The 18,681-nt window shown below is 35.9% G+C and overlaps 1 protein-coding gene across 1 annotated transcript in view; it reads left to right on the top strand.

The window, feature by feature from the left end:
- Positions 1 to 18,681, top strand: part of LOC116713319 (leucine-rich repeat-containing protein 1) — a 30,172-nt gene that overhangs the window by 4,414 nt on the left and 7,077 nt on the right. Inside the window, exons 2-11 of the mRNA XM_032553450.1 lie at positions 4,378 to 4,495; positions 5,798 to 5,876; positions 7,469 to 7,558; positions 12,415 to 12,471; positions 12,549 to 12,612; positions 13,807 to 13,881; positions 14,520 to 14,664; positions 15,687 to 15,805; positions 16,879 to 16,962; positions 18,318 to 18,433. Of these exons, the coding sequence (XP_032409341.1) occupies positions 4,378 to 4,495; positions 5,798 to 5,876; positions 7,469 to 7,558; positions 12,415 to 12,471; positions 12,549 to 12,612; positions 13,807 to 13,881; positions 14,520 to 14,664; positions 15,687 to 15,805; positions 16,879 to 16,962; positions 18,318 to 18,433 (947 nt within the window). The remainder of the gene's footprint in view (positions 1 to 4,377; positions 4,496 to 5,797; positions 5,877 to 7,468; positions 7,559 to 12,414; positions 12,472 to 12,548; positions 12,613 to 13,806; positions 13,882 to 14,519; positions 14,665 to 15,686; positions 15,806 to 16,878; positions 16,963 to 18,317; positions 18,434 to 18,681) is intronic.

The following is an 18,681-nucleotide window of genomic DNA, read 5'->3' as shown; positions in this document are numbered from 1 at the left end:
TTATGCCCCGTTTCCACAGGTCAGTTTGGTATGCTGCTTTGTTTGTTTCCAGGGTAAAAACCCACACAAGCGACCCGTACAGCACTGTTCCAGGGCCTTCTTCAGCTGTAGATCCATAGTACAATGAAACAGCAATGTTATGGTGGAACTACTCGTGTCACACAACACAATCTGTTTATTGGGGACAGAAAAATGTTTTGACAAGGATGATATTTGTGAATCATGTTTTTCGTCGCATTAAGATGATGCCACGTTAGATTTTTGTGTTTAACCTGCACAGTGAGAGTCCATGTGGTGGTGAATTTGGACAAAAATTCAAATATGTCGGCTTAGATGAATTCTTCATAGGGATTAATCATGCAATATGAAATATTATTGTAGAATAATTTAGTTACTGACTCCTGATTTTATTTTTTTATGTCATCATGACTGACAACACTCTCTATAAGTTACATGTGAAGTGTCACATATAACTTGTAAGTAATGATTCCTCTATTAGATCAAATATATTATTGATATCAAGACTGCTGATGCAAAGGAAATGTTAAAATTAAGCATTTATCCCAGGGCTGTATCAATCAGACTTTTGGTGGCCGACACCAGTTTGTGGTTTTATTTTTGGTCTGAGCTGCCGATTTGTAAAGTGCATCAGTTCCTCCTGAAGCACAACACTTCAGCAACATGATACTGCTACCATTGCACTTCACAGGGGCACTGATGTTCTTATTGTTGCAAACTTCCACCATTTTTGTCTAAATGACATAGCCAAACACTTAAGTTTTAGTTTCATCAGTCTATAAGACATGCCTCCAAAATGAAGGTATTTATGTCAGAGTGCATTTGAAACTCTAATCTGCCTTGTTGCATATAACTGATTGTGCAGATAAATAGGATATCTTCAGACATCTGGGATCCAGGGTGAACCAGACCTTTGGAGGTCCACAGTTCTGATCCTGGTATCTTGACAAATAGAAATAGTTTTGGTAATCTTCGCTGTCAGACAGCAAGAAAAAAAGACTTGTGTCGTTTTAGTCAGTGCAAGTAGATACTGTATCTGGCTGCTGCAGAGCATTGTGAAATCAGCTGCATCTTCATTTGAAGCCTTTTGAATGTTTGCACACAGGGGTGGGGAGATTAGAGTAGAACAACATTGGGTTTTTCAACAGGAAGCTGTGGAGTTTATGACCTGTATGAAGTGGTAAAGGAAGAGCTGCTGCGAGTGCCGGACGCTGGTGGTCAAACTGACAGACTAACTCTGATGTGATTACTGGAAAAAGCGCTGTAAAGGTGGTGCAGTTGTCAGGAGTCTGACCAATTCCTGGGACCGTTTTAACTCGAGCATGTGCTGCGATATCTAATACCGAGTGTGCTCTGGAGCTGTGTAATATTACAGTGAAATGCTTATTTAATTGACAAAATATCAAACTATGAGGTCTCTTAGTTTGAACATTTGCCTCTGGTGTTGTGGCTTAGAAGTCGACTTAGATTTTTATTCACCAAAAGAAAAAAAGGCCCAGTGTTTATTGAATTTTGTCTGCTGCTCATGCTCTCCAGAAACACGCATGCGGGTGAAACTGGTGATTCAGACACTGTCTGTAGATTTCAAAAATAGCTGTGTTTTCTTGACCGGAACAGTTTTTGTTTTTCTTTGTCATTCACGGTGGTTGTTTTGGGGCGGTGTGCTGATGACACTTAACGGGAAGAACAGGTTTGCAGTCTGGCCTCCAAGCTGAAATTGTAAAGACCGGCGCTGTTTTGAAGCCAGCAGCTGATAAGACCAGGGACGCCAACCAAGCACACCTCATTGTTGTTTTGATTATTGTTTTCACCATTATAAAGAAAAAGAGGCCGTTTCTTTTTCTGAAGCGGACTTCTTTCTGTATTTTCTGGTTTTGGTTTCATTTGGTCTGATCTCACTCAGTGGAAAGGAAAGGTTTTCAAGAACAAGAGACAAACTTGAGCACTTCCCTTGTGGTTATTAAACCGGTTTTAAACAGACCTGAAAGTGAAAATAATAATTGGAACCTAAATGCTAATCAAACATGGAATACATGTTTGTTTGCAGGATGAAATGATGGATTAGGGGATTTTCAAACTGTCTTAAGATGTTGGAATGTGTACCAACGTGAAGTTTGACTTTTGGACTTTGGCTTTGTTTATTTTGCACACATTATTTCTGTATCTGACTATCGTTCAGTTATTACAAGGAAAACCAGTTGCAGTTTTGTGCATCTTCACAAACTGCATATTCAATTAATCCAGTCCTGGATTTACACTAAGGTCGCACTCCTAGTACTTTATAAACAAAGTAACCAGGCACAGTGTTATAAATTAAGCAGTTGGAGCAATGATTACATTTTGTTAAATTCATACTAAAGATCAGAAATGGGTTGTTATAAGATTCTCAATGTATGAAAACTTTGAGGAAAAACTACCACTGTGATACAATTCTAAAATGATCTTATGACTTTTATTTGGAACAAAAAAGCAACAGTTATCCCTCCCGTTGCTAGAATCACTTGATTTTTGCAATTATAATAATGTTCTCATGCATTGTTCTTTTAATATATGGACATATGCAAACATAAAGAATATACACTTTAGTACCGGTTTTCAACTGCTTACTTTGCAGAATATTATTCATTTTTGCCATTTTGCCAAACAAATGCCAAACAATTAGATATTACCTTGTAAATTAGTCACACTATCTGCTGTGGTAGAGCCTGCCTTAACAGACATACCACTCGCAGCTTGCCCAATGTAACTTTTAACCTTATATTATTCAGTATTTTCTCCATGGCTCAGCTAGAAAATATTTCCCAAATTTTGTAAGTTAAAAATAAAGGTGAGATTTTTTTTTTTTAGCATTCAGCAACCTGTGGAGTAAGAGCAGCATTTGTTTTTTGCTTTGCTCCAAACGACTGGAGAAACACCCTGGTCGCTCTAGCACTTGCTCTGGTATCTCATTAAAAACTGGAAGAACAGAAATTGTTGCAGTTTTTTAATCCGCAACTTTTTAAAATCTCGCTCTACCCTGATGCCAGTAACCATGTATATACAAAAAATAAATGAAAGTAACTGTGTGTCAATCTGACAATAGGGAACCAAAAGAGGAACAACAGTCTAGTTTCCTCCTTAAAATGTAACATCCCAGAACTGTTGACCTCCACATGTTTAAAGGTTTTAAAATCTTTACTCCTCCTCTCTCAGCCCCATAAAATATTAATAGAACAAGTTTGTGCATGAAGCGAAGGAGCAGACATCTCTAAACTCTTTTAAGAAATAAAGATTTACAGTTAAATATAGCATAGAATGTGTAACAAACTAAGAGACTGATTTAATAATGAATATGTAGTGCAAAGTTAAGCAAAAGGCTTCATAGATAAGTCCTTAAGGCTGTTGATACCTGCGAAGCAGAGAAAATGCAAAGCCCCAAGGGGAAGCGGCATTTCCTGCCAATATGTTAAGGCAACCCGAAGCAATATTGTTAGTGAACTGTTGCACAGCTATGCAAGCGAGTTTCTGTCTGTTCTTGTCAGGACATCAACTTTTTAAACTGATTTCGTCCTTTTTAAATTTGGATGTGTATTTCTACAGAATAGATCGGTGAAGATGCCACTGGATTTCTTCGCTTTATCAAATGGAAGTGTGGGTAAATTAAAATGTGGGTTTCATTAGTCAGTTTTGCTTCAGTTATTCAGACTGATTAAAACTGAACTGGAGACTCAAAAGCCACAGGATAAACTTTTTTGTAGCATCTGATGCGAGTGACAGGATAAAGCCATCGTGACGCGAAATCTCAAAGATGGAGATGCACTGATGAGGCATTTTATTGCAATGGCCGGTTTGTTAGAGGTGTCTGCTCGGATTTTGACCAATTTAGATTTTTTTCTCTTCCATTAGGATTGTAGCACAAAAATAAAAAATAGTGGGAATTTTTAGATTTATACCATTAATAAATGGAAAGAAATCTGACATTTGAGTGATTGACCTGATTATCGATCAAAGTCAGTTAAAGGCAAATTTGCTGATTTGGATCTCTTGCTCTGTGTGCATAATTTCTCATTTGCTTCTTGTCCTTAGTCTTAATTTAGTGGGAAAATGATGAAAGACAATGACAAAGTAAAAAAAAAAAATCTGTTTGCATTAAAAAGGTTGCATAATACCACAATATTCTGATCACCATATGTGCTGTCTCTATAGATACTGAAATGCAATGTTAGTTTATCAAGCAGTTGTGCAAAATAACCCAATTATGTGGACATAATTGTTGATCTTTAAACTTTGTTCAGGATATCCACAGTATTTTTTGTGTGCAGTTTAAAATGTGCTTTCTTATAAAAGGTTTCACTGATTGTATGTCGTTTGTTTTTCTAGCCACTTTTCCAGCTGTTGAAACTTCGAAAACTTACTGTGAGTGACAACGAGATCGCAAGACTTCCGCCAGAGATCGGCAACCTTATGGAACTAGTCGAACTGGATCTTTCTCGAAATGGTAAAAGAAGGAAAACAACTGTGCAACACCCGGAAGAATAGTCAAGAGATACAACTATATTTCTTTTTAGAAACATTTTTATTCCTAACAGCCTAAGCATCCTGCGTTGAGCAACAGTGCAGAATTCAGCAAATAAATTAATGTTGACAGGTTTACTCCTCATTTGTGAAGCTGATGTAACCAGAGAGCATAAAAACACAGAATGGTTTCCATTAGCATGAAGCTCTGCGGCTGTGTAGAATTTAGGGTGTAGAAATACATTCAGAAGGGCAACTAAATTCTCAGTTGTGCTCTTTCAGATGATTTACAGTAGGCTTAAGACTAATTTTTCAGTGAAATTTTGAATGTCATGTCAGAAATCTTGTGTCTTGCAAGAGAATGATCTTTTCTCATTTTTACTTGTTGCAGCTTCAAAACCTAGTGAACTTTAACAGAATTGTGTTGGATGGATCAACCATTTATTAGATAATGATTTAGAAGGAAAAAGTTTCATATGTCATTCTTTTACAAACGGAACGCTAAGAAGTCTCCATGTTTTTATCTCTTTATTCTGAGATCCATTGCCATCCATTGTATGTTGCATTGCTAAAAGGATTTCTCGTGTGTGTAATTCAATCTCAGTGTAAATGAAAATGTTCTCAAAAGGTCTCAGAGGTTTTTTAGAGAACAAACAGCACCCGGAAGACAAAAGTTAATAGTTATTGAATGTCTTTTTGTCAAAAAAAGTACATTTTTGGGATTTTTAAAAATAAATCTTCATTTCATAATCTGAATAAAAGATTAAGAGGGAGATCAACATCCCTTTCTCGTTAGCGATATTTCAGATCTGTTATGGTTCAGGCGAAACATTTTCTTCTACTCCCCTGAGTAGTTTTCATTCATAATTCAGGTTTTAACAGCAGCATCACCTCTTTTTGTTTATTCTAGACAGTTTTTATTTGTGCTCTGCTGCTTTACAAATAAAAACAAAAAAAGGGCAGAAGATGTTTTTTTAGAGAACAAAACTTTCTGGAACATTTATATGGATTTGCAAATAAGTTAACGTGTGTGTGCTCGCAATGCTGACTTGACTGTAGCTCACTGTCAACACAAATGCATTTAAATGTTTCATTTCCCATGTACCTCACACAGGATGTATGATTTTAGTTTATTTTAAACTGAATTTGTGTTGAATTATTTATAAATCTTTTTCTACTTTTGTAAATTTCACGCATCACCTTTATGAAAACAGTTTCGTAATGTCTCATTACTTCTGTATCCTACATGTCTTATGAACAAAGATTTGCTTTTTCCTTTATTCAGATATTGTAGAACTTCCAGAGAACATTTCAAACTGCAAATCCCTGCAAGTGGCAGATTTCAGTGGAAATCCATTATTAAGGTAACTTAATAGATATTATTGTTTTTTTCCCCAAATTCATTTTAGGGCTCAGTTAATTTAACAATACTGTAAATGTTTGCCCGAATTTCCCTACAGAAAAACATTTTGCATCGTTCATAGATTTTCAACTTGCTGTTCTATTCACCGTTAGAAACATTTGTGTGTCTAACATTTTGCTTCTTTTTTTAGTTGAAATCCGGTCTAATTAACACCTCAGCATGAGCAGCGTCACACGCCTTTGACAGTGTGATGTTTTAGGAAGCTGCAGTGGGTGGAAGCAAAAGTGTTTGCAATCCAATAGTTTACACATTTAACCCCATCAGCTCTTTTTCCACAGTAGGAACCCAATTTTCCACTTGTGCATCACTTGTATTCCAGCTCTTATTTCGTTGTGGTTTGTTTCTGGGTCCATTGGGATGTGAAACAATTTTGTTCATCAGTCTTAGACAAGAAATAGGTGCAGTGGGTAGAAAAGAATTCATTACAAGAGCATAATAGACTTTTCCTAACCATTAGCATTAATTTCAGTTTTTTCTTAGGGTCTGATCAGCTGATTCACATTTTGATTGATTCTCCATCTTTTATTTTGATTGTTTTGAAGGTTTTGAATCCAATGCCAAATGGATTAAAAAATGATCACATATAAATTATTTTCTTACTTAGATTGCGTAACCATGTTTATAAGAAGCAAGCTTTTAGGATTCTAGAAATCATGCCCTGAAAAAAGACTGACTTATAAACCTTATCTGATTTTGAGCTTGAGTTCAGTCACTCACCATTTAACACCTCATTTCATGCCCACATGTTGCCAGATTGTTCCTTTCTATGCCCATTGAATCCATTTAAACAAACCATTTAGTACCTAATGTACTTAGCCATTATGTATCAATTTATTTCTCTTGTTAATTTATCATTTTGATGAATTATGAAAATAAATTCACATAGAAATTCTCAGATTTCGTCTCCTTCTGGTAGATATTATTTTTTGGGGTCACATGCTCACATTTTTTTATATGAGCAAATGTTAGCAGATTTCTGTAATTCATATGTTGTCAAAGCAGGTACAAATTATTGTATGGTTGTTGTTAAGGCACCTATGACAGACAAGTTTACATGTTGAGAAGTCAGAAAAATACAAAAAGGACAAAGGACCGGCCCTATTGTGTATAATTTGGAAGTCTGAATTTTGTTTTTGGCCCAAATGTTGCAAGGAAATGATGTTTTTAAAATTTTTTTAGTAGGAGGCCAATAGGATGCCAAGCACAATTAGTTTTGAATAATGTATCACCCCAATAATAAAACAGGCAATTTAAAGCCTAAAAGGCTTTAAATTGTAGCGTAGTAAGCAAAATGGTAGTGGTTGCTCCTAAAAGTTGTGGTAAAAGTATCTTTACTGAAGAAATTAAATGATGAAATTTGCTCGAAGTTGCTAACCAAAACCTGTGCATCCTGTCATTTTTACACCCCAAGAACAGGAGAAATCATTTGGATTATTCATTAAAACATTCTGGACACTAAAACATCCTGATGATGATATTCTGCAATTGTTTATGGATTCTCAAATTGTGCTTTCTGTCTCTCTTTTTTTCCAGGTTACCTGAAAGCTTTGCACAGCTTCAACACCTAACGACCCTCTCTATCAATGATATCTCATTGCAGGCTCTTCCAGAAAACATTGGAAGGTAAGGATTTGGACTTTATGTGCATTAGGAGTTGGCATTTATCGTATCGTATCACCTAACGATAAGATTTTTATCTATTGTTTTCTCAATAAATTCCAATTAATGATATTTAAAAACCCCTAAAACTGTCCGTATTGTTGGGATTGTTATTTTTACCGTGTTACTCCACTGTTTATTCAGTGAGAGTACAAGTAAGAATAAATGAATGTGAAAATATAATTAAATGTAGTTACTGTGTAAAGTTTAGTGATGCAAATCACACTTCATGTGACTGGTGTCCTGAATAAGAATTTTATAAATGGTTGTGTTTTTCTGCACACCCATTTGTAGAAAGTGGGTGTGTAGGTGTGCCCATTTGTAGAAAATGGGTGTGTGGATACACCCATTTTATTCAAATGGGTGTATCCACACACCCATCCGCAGTGTAGAACAGTGAACAGTGCTTGTCCACTGTTTCCTGTTCCCCCGATGCCCCTTCCCTGCACGTGCGGTGTGTGTGGGGCAATGATTTCTATGTCAGCCAAAATGTTACCTAAAAAAGAAGTAATAAATAGTTCTTATTGTCACTTTTATTGATGTCACAATAGTAGCAAAAAATATTGTGATAAAACTTTAAGTCCATATCACCTATTCCTAATGGCAATGCTTAATTAACAAAGTTTGCTGAAAACTTAATATCACCCGTTCAGGGTGTGCTTTCAAATAAGGCTTTGTGGTCCAAAAAGCCAAAAATAAAGTACATTACTTGCTTTAAAATGTGGCAGCCTTTCTTTTTGTGAATAACTCATGTGGGCTGTGAAACAAGCTTGTATACAATTGTTTCTGTTGTTTTAAATCCACTGGACTTTAAGCCTCCCACACAGTCTTGTTTTTGTTTCAGAAAAACATAACTATGTTCCTTTCAGATCATAACTGAACTCCCAGCTACTGAAATGTAAGCAGCAAATGCTGTCAGGAACTGGAACAGACACAGCAGGACTGCTCTCTTTCATTGTCTTGATTTCTTCCCCAAACAACCACATTGCTGCTTCCAGATACATTAGTCACTGTCTGTTTCTGTGCTGCACTGTCTTGGTTCATAGTTGGTCCTGAGTAGTGAATCACACGTCTGCCAATATTCTGCCTCTTGTAAGCTCTTCTTTATTGTGGAGTTTAGCTGTAAGTGAATTTAATAACAAAGCTATGTGTTTTTGGATGAAGGGGCTACAGGAAATGTTTTTTAAAAAGGTCTGGAATGCAAGGATAAACTGGATTTGAACCTTACAGGGGAAGGATTTACAGAAATGCAGTTAATGAGAAACTGTATAGTGCTGGTTCGGGGTCAGCATATGGAATGCTTATCATCAATTTATTTATTTATTTCTATTTTTTTTTAAAGGTTTTTAATTGGCTCTAGTGGCTTTTATTTGAAAGTGGGTAATGAGAGAGGGGCAAGATATGCGGCAAGGGTCATCAGGCTGGGACTAAGGCCTCCACACATGGGCTGTAATAAATATAAAAAGCTATACATGTTTAAATTTATTGTGGAGATAAGTAAGGTCAAAATATTTACATAGACTCAAATACTGTATATCCACACTCTTATTTATATTGCTTTTGAAGTCTTATAGTAAGGAATCTCACACCGTTGGCAGAAATCAATAAGCTTCTGGCTTAATTCAGGCTTCATATTTGACCATTCTTCTTATTGAAGAGGGAGAGGTCATTTTTTGTGGTTGTTTTTGGGGCATCATGTCCAAATCCTATTCAGATGTGTTTTTGACAATTGTCCTCTTGGAACACCCAATTGTATTCAAGTTTCAACCATCTAACTTTAGATTAGTAGTCATAGACTTTGTGCAATGCATTAACACCACTGTCAATAACAAAAAACCTAACCTATGATTCTTTACAGTTGATACAGTGTCCTTAGCTTTTAAAGACTTGCCTTTTGTCCCTCAGAGGTAGTTATTGGACAGATATTTCCATCTTTGTGTCATCTGACTGTAAAACGTGTCCCAATGGTAATTTAATTTGGCTTCAGGGGCAGCTGTAAATCTCAGTGAAGCTTGAAGGTGTCTATGCTAAACTTTGCACAGTAACACTAGTGTTTCAGTATTTTCCAGTTTATGATGGACTGGAGCCACAGTGATTCCTGTGTTGCTCCATAACATCCTGACCAGCTTCCTTTCATTGCAGAGGACAGCTTGTCGTTTTTGAGTCATTGTATCGTTATCTTTCATGTCTAGTTCCTTTGCTGACATTAGACTTCTTTGTCTACTTCAGGGCATAGCTTAAGATATAGTTGAAGGAAAATTGGAAATTATACTATCACTAGAAAACTGTTGTTGTTTTGGAATAGTGAAGCTGATAATCTATGATGTGAACTTGTTTTATGTAACAAAAAGGTGAATAATAACTGTACGGTTTGGTAGGTTCTATGGGTAAAGTAGGTATTTAAGGCAGCCGACTAGAATAAGTTCTTGGATTTTGGCTGCCTGTTCCACCCAACCTCAGTTAAACAGTTCTTCAGTCAAAATCTCATGTTCCTTGGTAATCTCTAAGATGAGTCAAAGAATCATCCATACAGTGCTTTAGAACCCTACAACAAGGAACCAACCAATATAAATGAGCTACAAGTACTGATGAGAAATGGCCAACTTTCTAGCCAGACAAGACAAAATTTGTTTATGGATCCAGAAAGCATGGGCTTTCTAGATACTTACTTTACTTTGAAGGGGGACAAATCTTATGAATCCATTTAATTCTAAGAGCTGTTCAATATTCTGGCTTATTTTTATTTATTTTTAAGAAGCCAGTATGGAGTAATTTGTTTTATCTAGGAAATAATCAATTAACGTTACATTCATGTTTATGATCAGTGAAAATGATTTTCCCAAATGTTAGTGTTCACAGCACTGGCGTATCTACTTCACACTCGTCATCTAGATGAAATATTTTTGTTTACTGTTCAGGTTCTGTCTTGAATAACTCCATATGTTCAGGGATTATGGATGGCTATGGGATGAAAATGAGAGAGCTGTTGGTACCGCCATCCTTTTGTTTTATTTTGAGTTGCACTCAGCATCACATTCAGTAGCTTAAAGTAGGGATAAAAACCCAACTCTAAAAATAGTTTCACCAAACTAGGTAGGGATTTAGTCCTTTTTGGATTAAGGGTTGCAACTTTGAGAGTTTCATTTGTGGATTTGTTTTGGGAAACCTCATTCAGAGTAATTTTCTTGCACATCCCAAACTACTTTAAAATAAATGAATGTTGTGGCTTGTAATTAATGATAGAAACAACATGTTGCAACAGTGTTCAGAGTGTCTCCTTCCTTTGCCCTGTAGTACAGCCTATTCCCTAAACACGTGCTGTATTTCTCTTTTATAACACATTGGCTGGAATGTCTGCTCTGTGTCAAGGGAGAAGGTAATGAAAAGCAGAACCCAAGTTGGCGTAAAAGGCTACAGGTTTTCAGAATAGATAAGATAAATGAACGAGGGGTTAGAAGCCAGCAGTAGTTTATCTCTGGGATGGAAGTTTTTTTTTTTTTTTCACTGACGAGAAATCTGTTCGGCAGCTTAGTGATTTGCTGTGGTCAAAAAGAATACAAATAGTCATTAAGAAGAAGCAAGATTAAATAGCAGTTGTATTTCATGTGGGCTTAGGTGATAATCTCTTTGTGGTTCAAGAATGACTTTATATGGCTTAATGTAGGATCCAGTGAGAAAATACAAGATTCTGGTTTTCTCCTTCGCTCAGCCTGGTGAGAAACATTTATTTGCTTGCACTCTGCACAGATGTAGCTTATGCTACAATCACCAAATGATATTTATTGTGTTGCAGTGTTATGCAATAGGCATAAATAAGCAAGAGCGTTATCTCAGTTTTGAAGGAAAATGATACATTGTTTGAAAAATTGTTTGGGCACAAGCAAACATCTAAAAAATGTTGTTGTGCATTTGTGTTCCCCCAAAGTCTGATACCCCAAATAAAATCCATTGCAGTCACTTGCCATCAGAAGCTACGTAGTTAATCAGTAGAAAGCACTCTTGTGTATTTTATGCCTATAAACAGCCTATTACAGCTGTTCTGTGAAGATCTCAGAGGTTTGTTAGAGAAAATCATCAAACAAACAGCATCATGAAGACAAAGGAGCACAGCAGACAGGTCAGGGAGGACGTTGTAGAGAGGATGAGCTGAGGGCTTGTAGGATATAAAACAATATCCCAAGTTTTAAAAATCCTAGAGCAATCCATTCTTCTGAAAATAGAAAAACTATATACATTTGCAAACGGACAAATGAATACTGGCTTTATTTGTAAATTATTTTAAAAAGTATGTGTTATATTTTTTTCCACTTCACAATTTTGCAAAACTTTGAGTTGGACTGCAAAATAAAATCTAAAATCATAATAATATACCTCTATATTTAACACATTAGTGTAAAAAATACAAACATGTGTGTCATGTTAACATTTTCCCTCAAATTTCACAAATTCATTCAACACAAAAACATTTTGCTCTACTTCCAGTACTTCAGTCCTAAATTTAGTCTCTAGTCTGTAGTGAACAGGCTAGACTAAACTAAGTAGACTTATAAAATCTGGTTTTAATTGGACACTTGTTGACAGAAAGATGCGTTGTACTTTGGTCTGTCATAGCTGGTTAGACATTTTACTCTATAATTTCAAGTGTGGAGCGGTTGTTTATTCTGCTGCAATTTTAGTTTTCGATAAGACTGACACACCTCTAAAAGTACTTCCTGTTCCATGTTATCTGATTTCAAGGCCATATGGTCAATTTTGGCTGTTTTCATGAACTCTTTGATTTCCAAACATATAATCCTCCTCCTTTCGGTTTCTGATTTCAGCCTCTCTTATTTGGTATCGCTAGAACTTAGAGAAAATGTTCTGACATTCCTGCCAGAGTAAGTATTAAATTTATACATGTACATTTACTTTTTGTTGCTTTGTCTTTGGCTTTTAAAGTATTTGTCACCGACAGGTCATTATCACAACTTCACAAGCTTGAAGAACTTGACATAGGCAATAATGAACTCTACAATTTGGTGAGTTTTTAAAATTATTGTTATTTTTTTGTATTTCAGAGATTTTGATTCTTGAGAAGTAAGCCACAACAAAATGATAAAATAAATAAATTAATAAATACAGGTCCTCCTATTTCCTGTTCTTGTCACATCCGGGCAGATTAGCATTCCCTGAGAAAAGATTTCCCATCTTATCGTGCAGATGGTAGGCTGTCTGTTTTAAGCCTTGGTTTTAAGTTGTAATCTCATGTTAATGGCTTAACTTCAGACGGTGACGGATTTAGAGGCTACAAAGAGCAAAGATGGAATAAGACTTTTTTTATATATATTTAGCTGAGCAATATCAGGATGTTTTTGTTTTCATTTCAAAGACTATTAATAGGGCTAATTAATTATTGTTTACAGTGTTGTCCTATCTATTCCTGTAACCACAACATAAATGTAAACAATTATAAATAAGCTTGGGCAAAATTGTCAAGAAGAAATTTCCTTTAAACTATTATTTTGAGCTGGATTGTGAATCACTCCTCCCTACATTTATGAAGAATAACTTTGCAAGATGGGGAAAAAAAAACCTCTACTTTCCTATTACAAGGTGACATATTAGAGGATTGCAATTGAATTGTTTCATTAGTCTCCTGAAATGCCAAGGTTTTTATTAGTTTTCTTTGTTTTTGTCTGAAATATACCAAAAGTGTTGAGCGGTTAAGTTTTGTAGAACATTGTAAAAGGTAATAGAGTTACAATGAAATAAGCTTAGGTTGTGAGTATTTATCACTCACCAACAAATAAAATACGCTGATGAGGAAACCTGCCCTTTGAATCTTTAAAATGTCCTCCATGTTTGGATGACCAATCAGACAGTCCTGTGAGGAACCATCTTCCCGTGTTGTACAACCTTTTTCTGTATTTGAACTTGAAGTGAGATTTATCTGGGGAGTGAGAGACGGAGAAAAAGGAAAAGTGTGAGACCCAGGTTATTGTTCTTCTCATCACTCCCTGTTCAATCTATAGAAATGTTTGTGGTATTTGCTATTACTTCTGCTCAATTGTCCCGTCTTTGTTTTTTGCTGCTGCTGTGTTTGTGTTTTGACTCAGGCCATTAAAAATCGTAACCCAGCTGAACTCATTATAATGCTGATTATTTTTTTCATTCTACCTTATTGTTTTCTGTCTTCTGTTTCTTGGTCTCTTTCTCTTTTCTTTCATCTTTAGCCTGAGTCAATTGGCTGCCTTATCAGCCTGAAGAACTTGTGGCTGGATGGAAACCACTTGTCCGATATACCTGCTGTAAGTCATTCAGTCATTGTCTGCATCTCAGATTTTTCTACTGGAACTTTGTCCCTTAGAATCTTATTGTGATACAAGATTATAGCTGACTATTAATAATATAAAAATGTAACTGATAAGAATATTAAGTGTTTTATGTAAAATAAATATAAAAAAAATACCATAGCCCAAAATCAGAATCCTTGATTCTATTATTGCTCATGATTTCTTTTTAACAAGAAGAAAAGCATCTTGTTATTGCGAGAAAAGTTCTTTCTGCAGGATAAAGTCAGAACTTTATAGTGAGATATTTTTCTACAATAATTTTTTTTAATAAAAATGAAATGAATTGAACAACATATGAGAAACAAAGTCATTGACTTCTGTTATACTGGAAGCTGCTAGATGACTGACATTTCTAAGGCTTTACGACTTTGCTGCGCCTTCCCTGAAGTGACTGTTCTACCAAATTTACTCCAACAGATTGTTAACAACTATTCCAGAAAGTCACAAAAAACCCCAGAACAATAAATATTTCATAAAATCAATCAAAATTACTAGGGTAGAAATTTACCCCACAAAGGGATTGTTGTTAGACCGGGACTTTGTTTTTATTATATGTACATTCACCAATTACCTGCCTTTGTGTCACACTTTAGGAGCTGTGCAATATTAAAAGCCTCTTGTGTCTGGATCTATCTGAAAATAAGCTGGAGTTTCTTCCAGAAGAGCTAGGAGGACTGGTGTCACTTACTGATTTGCTGGTGTCACAAAACTCCCTTGAATATATTCCAGAAAGCATTGGTAAGCAGCGGGATTCTTCTTGTTTCTTTTCACCATAAATGAACTCCCTATTATGGTTATTTCTGTATGACTTAGTGATTTTTTTTGAAGGGGACATTTTCCTCATCAAACGATTCTACTACACTTCTGATCAAAACCTTTAGAGTAGCAGTTCTTATTGGGTCCTGTTGATAGACCAAGTCAGAAGAAGATTCTTAGCCAAGATGGATGTTCGCTCTGTTGTTCCATTTAAGAGGAAAAACACCTTAGATTTCTGTGGAGCGTCCCTTCAGTGTCCCGTTGGGACTTTGCACTTTTTAAAGTTTGAAAGGACTAGCTGTCGTGGTAGTCCTTTGTTGCATTTTCCATCTTATGTTTATTGGGCTGCAGTCAGGATCAGTATGGGTTTTGAATGACGTAGAGTATCTGTCCTTATTTTTATGGGTAAGCCGTTGACTCTACCGGTTTTGCTCAGGTGGTATTTTTAGGGGTTATTTTTATATCTTCTTGACAGGAAATTATATGAAAACCAGATATTTGCTACAATCTACACATTTTAGGTTATGGCCTTCAAACATAAACAAATAATAGTGGTAGGACCACCTGAATTGAAATTTGCCTCCTTGTGTTGTAGTCATGCTACAAATTAAGTTTCAGTTAGTCAGCACTAAATATCAATTCTTAACAGTATAGGAGTCATTTCCTCCCTGATTTTAAGATTTTGTTCAAGAGTGTATATTGAATATGTTTAGTCAGATTTTATGTTTGTATGTTAACTGATGGCACATGCACCATTTGTACAACTCTTTGCAAAAAAGTTCAAATTTTATGGTGTTGTATTTGTGCTGATATTATTTGGTGCGTACATTTACTGAAACCATATTACATTATATTACACGAAAAGGAACATTTGTAGTTTTTGCAGAGGTTTGTAAAAACAATTTTCCTCTATATTCTATCATGACTTCAGATTTCTGTTCAGATTTCTGTTTTTGCCCCCCCCAAAAATCATGTTTAACGAGATGTGTTTGCTCTCTCTGCAGGAAAACTAAAGAATCTTTCCATTTTGAAAGCTGACCTAAACAAGTTAACACTTCTTCCAGAAACAATTGGCAACTGTGAAAGTCTTACAGAGCTCGTACTCACAGAGAATCAAATACAGGTTGGTCTTTCTCTATTGTGTTTCAGTGCCTCAAAATGACAACAGTGTCTGATTGCTGTGTAAATTAGAAAGCAGTTTGTAATTGTCATTCTGGGCAGAGGCCTAAAAGCATGCCAGACATCGGGGAAATGGGTCAAGCAACCATGTCTAGTGATTTAAATCCACTTTAGACTGACCTATTGGTCAGACTGCTTTATTATGACAACACCGGGTCAGAAACAGGGGTTAGGGGAATGTTTATTTATTCATTCTTATAATGCCATTACTTCCTGTGTAATAGATAACATATTTTATAAAAAAAACATTTCTTGGTGGATTCATCAAATTTTAACTGGTAATCCATGATTTTCTGCTTCTCATATGTGATGTGACACAGCAGCTCATTTGTTGGCCAACTTTTCAAAGTAGGAAACCCAAGTGAACATGCCATTCAAGTGTGTGAATCCACACCTAAAAAAGTTATTCATCTAATTTTGTCCATATTTAGAGGCATAGCTAGTTTAAAGCAAGCTGCCTAGTACAGACCTGACTGATCTGATCCAAGTCTAGATGAAGAACTGTTGCATAGTGGCATGCTGAGGTCATCATGTTTCCATAACGACCTAATTTATTTTGTTTAATACTAAGGGCTTAAATATAAAATAAGTTATTGACCCATATCTGCTTTATTACCCTGTACTATCAAAGTTTACATATAGCTGTTGCAGATCACATCATTTAATTTCTAATGCATTAAAAATTAAAGTTCATGAAGGAAATGTAGTTTAGCCCTGATAAACAGCAGGCCACTGATGCCTTTTAGGGCAGTCTATTTGCAATTTGCATTGTGTAGTCATGTGTGAGTAACTGTACATAATACTGAATCCAACTGAAGCCTTATTGATGTGTTCTTTGCTGATGTCTGATCAGTGAGGCAAACAACTAAATAAAGTTAGACTTAAAAAAAGTATTTATTTACAAGATTCAAGTAAGCCACACATATATTCTGCGTTTTAATGAAGATACCATTTTGTGTTTATGCTCAGGAGGAACATGTTGATATGCTGTCTGATCACGGTTTTGTTTTCTGACAGACTTTGCCTGCTAGTATTGGGAAGTTAAAGCGACTGTCCAACCTGAACTGTGACCGAAACCATCTAACACTATTACCTAAGCAGGTATGCCTTTCACAATCACTTAGAAATCTGTTTTCAGCTGTTGATGCAACCTCAAATTGAAAATGAGAAAGTAGGACGAACCAAGTGGTCCTCTACTGTGCTGCGTACTCATTTTATAAATTCAGTGGTTAAAACTGATTTAATTCATTTTTATCATTCTTCACTGTGATATAATACTATGGATATCGGGTATGAGACTGAACTTATGCCCAGGAAAGAAAATAGTGTAATTCCTTTTATCATAAAGTTTGTTCTAAACACTTTTCAATTTAGATCCTACTTTCACATCCAAGCAAGAGTTGTTTTAGAGTGCTTGAACTGTGCTCATTAACACCAAAAACCTCCAAGCATTATATCAAAGTTTTCAGCGTGCTCATATTTGTTAGGTGTGTTCACCTGTCTGCAGGGCGCTTGTCCTAAACCTGAAGCTGGAAACATGAATTTGACACCAAAGTTACTCTGTTGTCAACATAACGGTCCAATAGATACTAATGCGGTTGAATTAAAAACTAAACTGAAGCTCTTTATTTTTTTTTTCCTACACACAACATTTGCTTGTTGTGTGTCTACTTGTTGATTCAGCTTCAGCTCTGTCTTGAGTGTCTCCATTGTGTTAGAGTGTGTGACATTCTTCTCCAGCCTCTTGTCTGTTTAAGTGAAGTCACGCTTGGTTTAAAGCTTCATCTGAAAGGCTTATTTAACGCTCACACAATGTCCCTGTGTGGGAAAGATGCAAAGCCTGCAGTGTGTGCACGAAAATAACAGTTTGGTTATGAGGCAACAAGACCATTGTCATTGTGCAACCATTACCTCAGGTTGGCTTAGTTTTACAGATTGTGTTCATTATTGATTAGACTTTAATAAATATGTTTATAACTGATAATTTGTTTAAGAAATTGCATATTTTTATATTTTTACCACCTCTGCAATTTTGTGGTCTTCTTTTAAAATTTCTTTTTGGTTTGCTTTTCATGCCTTGTTAAGCTGATAAATCTAATAGTAATTGGAATAATTTTAACATCTGCATCACAGATGAAATGATGCAACAGCTGGAGCTCAGCCGGCCCATCAAATCCTTGTTTTTCCTGGCTCCCAGCCCTAGTTGTTCCTAAATTTAGGTCCCTCTGCCACATCTAATTAACACACAATTGCCTCTCCCTCATGATTACCAATTCTGGGACACACGGCCACCCACATGCTAACGGATTTCCTCTGGTTTCAGTTTTTTCCCAGCTGTTTTCACAACAAAAATAAGTCTTGCACCACAGTATTTACACTTCATCTGTCTTGTTTTTATTGAGGAGGCACAAAATGTTTGTGCTGTGACTGACATGAATGCTTGTGTTGTTGTGTAGATTGGAGGCTGCAGCAGTCTTAACGTCTTCACTGTGCGCGACAACTACCTGAAAAAGATCCCACCAGAGCTGTCGCAGGCCACCGAGCTGCATGTACTCGACGTCTCTGGGAACCGGTACGTTTAGTGGCAGAAGTAGAGATCATGTTCAGACAACAAAATAACATCTTATTAAAACTAAGAAAAACATACAGGGTTTTGTCTCAGTAATTCAATAGGTGAAACTATTAGATTAGTTAGATTTAATTCACACTTGGAAATATATTTCAAATGGTTATTTCTTTTAATTTGGTAATAATTTGATTTAATAATATCGCTTTACAGCTAACGAAAATCCAAAATTCATTAGAAAATTAAAGCATCAG

This window comes from Xiphophorus hellerii, chromosome 22, assembly GCF_003331165.1.
Source record: "Xiphophorus hellerii strain 12219 chromosome 22, Xiphophorus_hellerii-4.1, whole genome shotgun sequence".
In the NCBI taxonomy this organism is placed as follows: domain Eukaryota; kingdom Metazoa; phylum Chordata; class Actinopteri; order Cyprinodontiformes; family Poeciliidae; genus Xiphophorus; species Xiphophorus hellerii.
Note: the sequence above shows the minus strand (reverse complement) of the source record. Positions and strands in the feature narration are given on the sequence as shown.